This window comes from Hippocampus bargibanti, linkage group LG08 (genome assembly GCF_051943395.1).
Source record: "Hippocampus bargibanti isolate YZ-2025 linkage group LG08, ASM5194339v1, whole genome shotgun sequence".
NCBI classification, from domain to species: Eukaryota; Metazoa; Chordata; class Actinopteri; order Syngnathiformes; family Syngnathidae; genus Hippocampus; species Hippocampus bargibanti.
Window position 1 is genome coordinate 19,311,144 of NC_142741.1, and position 9,555 is coordinate 19,320,698.

Sequence of the window (9,555 nt, forward strand, 5' to 3'; positions counted from 1 at the left end):
GTTTTGTGCATCCTCTTCTCTCACACCAGCTACCTTCATGTCCTCTTTGACAACATCCATAAACCTCCTCTTAGGTCTTCCTCTCGGCCTCTTGCCTGGGAGTTCAAGGCTCAGCATCCTTCTAAAAACGTAAAATGTCTAAATAAAATGTAATATAAATAAAATTCAACAAATAAATAAAATGTGTCTGTACTGTATGCTTGCATGTTATAAATGCAACATAATTTTGTGTTATGCACACTACACCTAGAGCTCCCCATCAGACTCACTTTCACACAAAAAAGAACGAAATAACAAGTTACGGTAGCGCGTGACCTACATCACCGGAAGTTGTTAGCGGTCAGCAGTCAGCAATTAAAGCCAATTGTGATCAGAGCCGTTGCGCTATTGTTATTAGAGTTTGTTTCAAAACAATTCACCAAGGGCACTGGCAAAGAATGGCAATCTGGAGGGTTAAGAGAAGCATTTGAAAACGGTCCACGTAATAGTTAACACACTGCAAAAGTGCATACCGCGCCTCCGTTATCAGGTCTTGATAAATGTAGGCACTAATTTTCTTTTCTCAAACCCAAAAACGCATGTGTGTGCTTTATTTTTCGGTTTCTTTCCTTTTAGGGGCCGTTATGGCAGTTGCTTATCATGGCATGTGTATGTAAGTGCCTGCATATGAGGTGACTGGTCGATTGCGGGAGGTTGGTTGATCAAAAAATGTCAGAAAAGGTTGGGACACCCTGCTGTAGGTAATACTCTGATCCTATTGTTTTCTCACAAGCAAAAAACTCAAGAGCAAACCAATGACACTTTTTACCTGAATCACTAGTAGTGTTTTAAAATGTACATTTGAAAGTGGTGTGATACAATGACTGACTCGCTCCACATTGTCCCTTTGACCAATTTAGCTGCATTATCCACTTAGGACACTTTCTGTCAACTCATGATTCCCCCCTGCCCACTTTTTTGCACATTTTTTTCAATGTACAGTACGTGCTATTTCATGTAGAAAAAACATGTACTACACTGAGCTTTTAAACAATAACTATGATATCTTACGGTCCATGGTGCACTCTTCAACAAAGTTGTAGATCAACTAGGGCTAACCAGAAGAACCACTTTCTATTAGTCACACCCCCCACCCCACCCCATCATGACTGCCACTTTTGACCTGTAAATACGCAAGTGAACAACTGTACTGCACTAATAACACCACTGGACCCTTTGAGTATGCATGTGTCATGCACTAGTAGCTTCCTGGAACAAACTGCTAGCACCAAAGTGCCACTAGTAGCAGCAATAAAGCATTTTATGCCTCAGCTGTGCTACTAGTATGGCCAAGTACCAAAATGTCCACTAAGATTAATCATACATGACTTGCTAGCAGAAATAGAGAGAATTCCCAATCATAGTACTCATCAGATGTTTTTGACCTTACGAGGAATGCTAGTCAAGGTCAAAATTGCACTGAATCAAACAGCCACATTGCAACATATTAAACAACAGAAATCTTCGCTCTTTTGGGCTGCTTGCTGTGGTTTGAGCGCTACACCTGTGTTAAACACCCAATACACATTGCTAGACACATTTATTGAAAGTTGGATCCCAGGCAATCTTTACAACACATAAAATAATATTTACTGCTATTCAATGATGTTACATCATGATTACAAGACAATACATCTTGATTGATATTGCGCTTTCACAACAACTGCAGCTGTAACAAACATTTTACCGAACATTTAAGATAAAATGATAAAACAATAAGACAATACAAACCATTTTCGTTGTCATTTATTATATTGTTGTCTTTGTTTTATTCTTCAAGTTGCCTTAGAAGTGCAATTTTCAGTTAAAAAAAATCTTAAATTGTCTGTAACAAAAGGTGATCTGATAAACCGCTGCCAACAATGGCCTGCATAAAGAGAATAAGGAAATGCCAATGGAGAGTGGTGAAAAAAGTAAGCGATATGGCCAAAAGGCCACCCAGCCCACTTGTTTTCAGGGAGGGGGTAGTGGAAAGGCATGTTCAAAACAAACTTTGCACTGCTTTGCGCAAATCGCTTGTATAAGCTGAAAGCAAAGCCCCCATGACTTGCAAATCTTTAGCCAACTACTGACTAATGACAGGCAAATAAAACGCACTGAATGCAGAAATGATACAAACATGTTACAAAAGTAAAATGAAACTATTTGCCTGTTTGAATGTTTGGCAGAGTATATGCATTGCGTCATCCCTGCAAGCTCCAATGTAAACGTGCAAAGTTTCAGCGTAGAACCAGTTGTAAATTACAGTTTGACAAGACACACGTTTATTAAAAAAAACATAATAACAAAACAGATTATAAAAGGGCATGACAGTAAATGATGAACTGGTGTAATATTACACCCTGCCATTTCTCTTTGATTACGTCATACTCCATAGATGCTTGATAAAACAGCTCCTAGGACCGCATGCTTACTCACACACTCTCTCTCTCACACACACACAGACACTTCAACTGGAAAAAAGTTCCACTCTGTCTTGCTTTTTTTTCTTTTTTTAGTTACTCTAGTCTAAAGTGAGAGGAGGATGAGTCGTGTCGGGGTGCGGTTTTCCGCACTGGGTCTGCTGGCTGGGCTCTGTTGCTCCTTTCTGGGATCTGCCGAGGGGGGGAAAGTGCTGGTTATTCCAGTGGATGGGAGTCACTGGCTGAGCATGAAAATCTTGGTCAAGGAATTGTCTCACAGAGGACACGATGTGGTGGTTTTGGTGCCTGAAAGCAGCCTGCTGATGAACAGCTCAGAGAGATACAGGACTCAGGTCTACAAAGTGCCCTACAACAAAGACCAGCTGGACGGCTCATTTATGCAGCTCCAGGAGAGCATCTTTGTCAATGCGCCAGTGTTCAGTGATTTGTTTTTCAACGTGGAGATTTTGGTGAACTTTACGACATTCCAGGCAAAAGGCTGTCGCAGTCTTCTCAACCAGCAGTCTGTGCTGAGTGAACTGAAGGCTGAAGGATACGACGTGGTGCTGACGGACCCTTTCCTTCCTTGTGGCCCCATCCTGTCTCGTATCCTCGGAATACCAGCCATTTACTTCACACGTGGACTTCCTTGTGCGCTAGATTTGAAGGCTAACCGGTGCCCTGTTCCTTTGTCTTATGTTCCCAAATTCTACTCCGGGAACACAGACGTCATGACCTTCCTGCAGAGGGTGAAAAACAACATCATGGCTCTGATGGAGTCCTATTTGTGTCATCTCATGTATGCAAAATTTGATGAGCTGGTCAGTGAGTATGTGGATGAAAGCATGACATACAAGAATCTGTTGAGCTACGCAGCTATATGGCTGGTGAGATCAAACTTTGTCTTTGACTGGCCCAAACCCGTGATGCCTAACATGGTTTTCATTGGCGGCATCAACTGCGAAAAGCAGCGACCTCTGCCTGCAGTAAGTATTCCAACTACTTAAGCCATTGTCGTGTCACATCTGGATTCACTCAAGAAGATTTATGTATAGGACAACAGCACGTGCTTCCTCTTTACAACATCAGGCAGAGAACTTTGGTGGTGGCCAGCTAGTACAGACATACTAGACTCTCTCTATTGCTTAAAAACAATCAAATGCACTGACATACATTTACAACTTAAAACATAAATACTTGTTCTATCAAATTGTCTTGTACTGTCACAGTCTGCGTTAGATTATTGTTATTATTATTATTATTATTATTATTATTATTATTATTATTATTATTTTTTTTTTTTTTTTTTTTGCTCCAGTCGAATTTAAACCAGCTCAATTTATTCTGCCCAGAGACATCAGAATCAGTTGTGCTGGCAAATGTTATGTAAATACCCTCATTTAAAAATGTGACTCGCTTTTTAACCACTCAATTTTCAAGTTCCTCCTCATGGGGCTGAAGCGCTAACCCTAAATCATGTCTTTTTTTCCATGTCCTTTGATTGATTAGTCAGAGCAAAACTTCTTGTAGTTCGACTAGCAAGTCTGTAGCAATCTGCACACGTCAATACATTTAATTCTCAGCATCTAAAGCAAATTAATCATTAACCAGAGTCATATTTTGTATATCTTGCCATCCATTTAAAGTTGGACAGTGCGCCATAAATGGCCCCCGTGCCTTACTTTTGATACCTAATGTAAACTGTCAATATAAGCAGTTATACAGTGAGACCTCAACTTACGAACTTAATTGGTTCCCAGACAGAGTGTGTAAGGCGCAAAGTGTGTATCTAAAAAAAAAATCCCATAGGAAACTATTAAAATGGGAATAATCAGTTCCCGGGTTTCCATAACATATACTTTTCAACTAAATAAGCCTTAAAACTACACACAACATACCTTATTCTAAGTGTAATAAATGTGCTATTGTATTGTAATTAAAGAAATACACTGCATTGTATCATAAAGTCACTTTATTTACATTTGTGATGGTCATTTATGGCTTAATGGAATGGCGTTGGAGGTCGAAGGTCAAAGGGAATTGCTGCTTGGAGAGGCGCATTACATGACGACTGTAATTAAAGAAATAAACTGTGCTGTAAAATAAAGTTTTATTTACCTTTTTGATGGTCGTTGATGGCTTATGGAAGGAGAGTCACTTTCCATAAGGACTGTTGGTAACTTAACCTCTGGTGCTGTTCGGTCGTGTGTTCCGCCGAAGATCACTCCGCCAGTCGTGGTGGGTGTGTATTATGAAAATAGTGCTTATTATAAGGTTTAATTTTCATAAATTTGACGTTTGTAAGACAAAAAGTTTGTAAGTTGAGGTGTTTGTAAATTGAGGTCTCACTGTATATATATAGACTTTAAATCTCATCTCATCTCATTTTCCGTACCGCTTATTCCTCATTAGGGTCGCGGGAACTTTAAATCTACCGTCACAAAATGAAATGAGTATCAAGTTACATGGACCTTTGTAAAAATCAGAAAAACAGTTCTTTGACCGGGGCCTGGGCCTAACCACCACACTTGATCCCAAGTATTTGACTAGTTAATCAAATTACAGATCACCATTTAAAAACCTACAGCCAGGATTATTATGGATAAAGGGATTACTTCTATAATCTTGCTTGAATGTTTATCAGATAAAATGCTGTAAAAAAACTTTTCCCCCCACAGCTTACAATGTGTGTGAAAAGTACTCATCTGGACTATGCCCAGTGTAGCAGAGATTCCGAGTGGCTATGCTCAGAATAGAATCTGCAGTGTCAAAATGTTTTTTTTTTCTTTTGTAATTAGTTATATTGAACCAAAAATATTGCAGCATGTTGCAAAACATTTTTTTCCATTTCCAGTGGGCTAACAACAATGCCTTGTTGGGTCTTGACAGGATTTGGAGGAGTTTGTAGACGGTTCGGGGAAGCATGGCTTTATCGTCTTTACGCTGGGCTCCATGGTGTCAACTATGCCGCAGGAAAAAGCACAACAATTCCTCGATGCTTTTCGTCAAATTCCACAGAGGGTAATGGCACAAATGACACAATAAATTACATTTTCACACTCCAAATTAGGGTCGCGGGGGTTGCTGGAGCCTATCTCAGCTGTCTTCGGGCACGAGGCGGGGGACACATTACATTATCGCCCTACATACTACGACACAATGATGTGCTTTGGTGTGTGTGTGTTTCAGGTTTTGTGGAGATACACTGGAGTTGAACTAAAAAACGTACCAAAAAATGTCAAACTAATGAAGTGGCTCCCTCAGAATGATCTTTTAGGTAGGTGTGGTTTCATGGCAATGAAATAAAATAAAATCAGAATCAAAATGCCTTTAATTGTCACGGTTTGCAAGGTGGTGATGGTTGTGGATCCCCAATAAGCAGGCAGGAGGAAGCAGCAGGTTATATTTGACAAATTGTATTAAAATAAAGTCAGCAGGAACAAAATCTAAAACATAAAAAGTCATCTGAACAGAAAAGTACAAAGTGTCAAAGAAAACCAACAGTAAAAGTCTGCTAAGATGAAACAAACATGACAGGGTGAAGGAAACACATTCATGAAATACAATGACCCGACACCGAATGGTCGTGCCGGAAGTCCTTTTAACTGCCACTGATGAAGATGACCCACACCTGTGCAACTGAGGGCGGGGCCGACATCACTACCCGTTGGTCGCCAACCAGAATGTGACAGTCTGTCACTGATCGGAACGACCAACACCAGTGCAGGTGCAGGCGGGGCTGACAGCGCCACCCGTTGGTCGCCAACATTAATAGTCCTCCAATGGGGAAATGTACAGACTTTCATAGTTAAATGAACTTAACGTATGTAATGTAAAATAAACTAGTAGATATAACTGAAGTCAAATGAAATATAGGCGGCCCAGTAGTCGAGTGGCACGGCTTCACAGTGCAGAGGTCGGCCTCCCTGTTTTGCACGTTATCCCCTGGCCCGAGTGGGTTTTGTCCGGGTCCTATGGTTTCCTCTAACATTGCAAAAATATGCATCGCAGGCTGATTGAACACTCAAAAATTGACCCGAGGTGTCAGAACGAATGTTTGTTTGTCTTTGTGTGCCCTGCGATTGGCTGGCAAACAATTCAGGGTGTCCCCCGCCTTGTGCCCGAAGACGGCTGGGATAGGCTCCAGCACCCCTGCAACCCTAATGAGGAATAAGCAGTACGGATAATGGATGAATGGATAAATGAAATATATGGTCATTTAATGACCTCAGGTTTGAGTCATTCTTTTCAAGTGGCATTTTAATGTTGCCCTTGTTTGTTCTTTCAAAATCATCTGGACATCTTTCTTTGTCATCTGATCTTGACAAGCTACCCGCAACACCCCATTTTTGTTCAGCTTGTGTTTGGAAAGTATATTGAACTTAACGGTCCACATATTTTAAATGGTTCTAATAGCTATTAATAGTAGTCCTCTTTCTTTTTGAGTCTATTATACGACAATGGTGCCTTGAACGATGAGGTTGATGAGAAATGACCATCATACAAACCACTTAGAATGCCAACTTGCGCTTTTTATTTTTTCACTTCACATGTTTTTTATGGCTCCTTGATGCAAGTCACTTTTCCTTACCCTTACTTTCACATAAATGGATTTCTCAGCCACTCTTATATTCCCATTCCCATTCAAGATGTTTTGTGACTATTTTGCCATTGTAAAAAGTGCGGTAATTTAAAATCAATATTTGCATGAAAATGACAAAATACATATTGTCTCGGCAAACTACAAATATGGCCAAAGCTGTAGTCCAAAGATGAGTGTCTTGGTAAAAAACTACAAATATGGCCGAAGCTGTAGTCCAAAGATGAGTGGCACCATTTTTCCCCCAGAGGAGAGAGCTGAAATGAAGGCAGGTGTGCCAGCAGCTGAAAGCCATTCAGAAATCAGAAAGGCTCTCGCCAGAAGCAACCACTCCTTAAAATAGTCAGTTGCAACACTGCTCAGGTTCGGTTCAAGTACTGCTCGAGGAGTTTACCAAGACAGTAGAGTTCAACTGTGTTTTACCTTCTTCAAAGGTTTTTCACCTTGCAAACTTGCAAACTTGCAATCTTGAAATCAGCTTGCAATCTTCCAATTGTCTTTTCAATGAGAAAAGAGACGATTAAGTCCAAAATAAAAGAGGAAAAAGAAAGGAGAAATCTGTCTCATCATTGGAGTGAAGTCCCAGTGTAACCCCGGTCAACACAGCCAAAACCCCTTTTCAAGTTAGGGGGAGAACTCAAAAAACCAACATGACACATATAGATCGATCAATTCGATCTAACATGATATCCAATGATATTGTGATTGATTTTTTTTTTCTCCTTGAACTTAAACCAGTTGCTTTACTCCTCAGCTCACCCCAAGGCAAAACTGTTCCTAACTCATGGAGGCAGCCACGGTATCTATGAAGGCCTCTGCAACGCCGTTCCCATGCTCATGCTTCCACTGTTTGGGGACCAAGCGGACAACGTTCTCCGCATGGTGTCACGTGGCATTGCGGAGATGCTCACCATATACGACCTGACGACAGACAAACTCTTGGTCGGTCTGGATAACATTATTAACAACAAAAGGTGAGGCAATTCTGATGTGAAAGACCAAGCCAACTTTGAGCAGCTGTATGTGTCCACCAGACACTCTGACGTGTGGAGATGTGTTCACAACAGTACTTGACATGTCAACATGCTGTAAAAACAGCTGTACGATCTGCAATTTGACCAAAATTGAAAACACACACTCCATATACTGTATATAAATATGTAATATTCCATATGAATATCCATGCATATACCATCAAGCATTAATAATACTTAGTTTTGTATGTTCGTTGTAATGACAAGCATCCAAATATTGTTTACTGCAATCCAGTGGCGAAAGCAGTTTTCCATCCCTAATTTTTGCAAGTGTCCAACACCGCTCGATTCCTCATGACAATACTCATGGACTATAAACTGATGTGTAATCACCTCTCATGCAGTTATAAAGAGAAGATGGTCAAGTTGTCTGCGATACACCGTGACCACCCTGTTCAACCTTTGGACCTGGCAGTTTTCTGGACCGAGTTTGTTATGAGACACAAAGGAGCGGCACATCTACGAGTAGCAGCACACGATTTGAATTGGTTCCAATACCACAGCCTGGATGTCATTGGCTTCCTGTTCATTATTATTTTAACTGCACTTTGGGTGACTATCAAATGTTGCTTGTTTTGCACCCGCAAACTTTGCACAAAGGTGACGCTGAAGAGGAAAGTCGAATAAAAATTCTTAAATTAATGTAGTCTGGAATCATTTTAAAATTTTAAGATGATCTGTAAAGAATACACTGTTGCAGTTGTTGACTAATGGATGAAGCTCAACCTGCTTATGTATGTACCGGTATTTCTTTTATTGAACAGCTTCTTTTGTCAGGTGTAGAAGAAACTGATCATAAAAAAAGCAACAATTGGATCAATTCCTCAAGAGAAAGTGTGACATTTAAAAGAAAAACAAAAGACAATAAATAGTCATTCTCTTGTAGGAGCTAAGGACCAACTTCGATCACTCATTTTTAATTTATCAATAAGAAATAGAAATATGGAAGATTCCTTGTTTGATAAATATGTCTATTGTACAAATCAAATCTAATGTTATCATGAATTTAAAAAATATTCAATGTGAAGAACATACAGGGTGACCAAAAAATGTTGCGTACCCATGAAAATTTCAATTGTGGCTTTAATTAAAAATCTATTTCAAATTACAACCACACATTATTCAGTTTATGGAAGACTATTCACCAAAGTTTTAGCTATTTCAAAATGCCCACCATTTTGTTGCAAGCGAACCTGTACTCGCCTAACAAAGTTGTGAATCACTTTTACACACTCCTCTTTAGGGAGGGTGACTCAAAAAGATGTGTCCTATTGAGTCCCTCACTGCAGCAATGTTTTCTCCCAAAAGAGGAGTGTGTAAATGTGATTGACAACTTTCTCAGACGAGTACAGGTTTGCTTGCAACGAAATGCTGGACATTTGGAACACATCTTGGGAAAGCCATAAATTGCCTAAAAATTGACAGAAATAGCTGAAACTCTGGAGAGTGGTCCCCCATAAACTAAATAATGTGTGGTTGT

General features: G+C 40.0%; 1 protein-coding gene across 1 annotated transcript; it reads left to right on the forward strand.

Annotated features, from left to right (window-relative positions):
* Positions 1-2,445: 2,445 nt before the first annotated feature.
* On the forward strand, positions 2,446-8,717 carry LOC148894728 (UDP-glucuronosyltransferase-like). Its single transcript, XM_089002541.1, has 5 exons — positions 2,446-3,427; positions 5,331-5,462; positions 5,631-5,718; positions 7,796-8,015; positions 8,420-8,717. The coding sequence occupies exons 1-5, from the start codon at positions 2,564-2,566 to the stop codon at positions 8,700-8,702; spliced, it is 1,587 nt and encodes a 528-aa protein (XP_088858667.1). The 5' UTR covers positions 2,446-2,563; the 3' UTR covers positions 8,703-8,717.
* Positions 8,718-9,555: the final 838 nt, after the last annotated feature.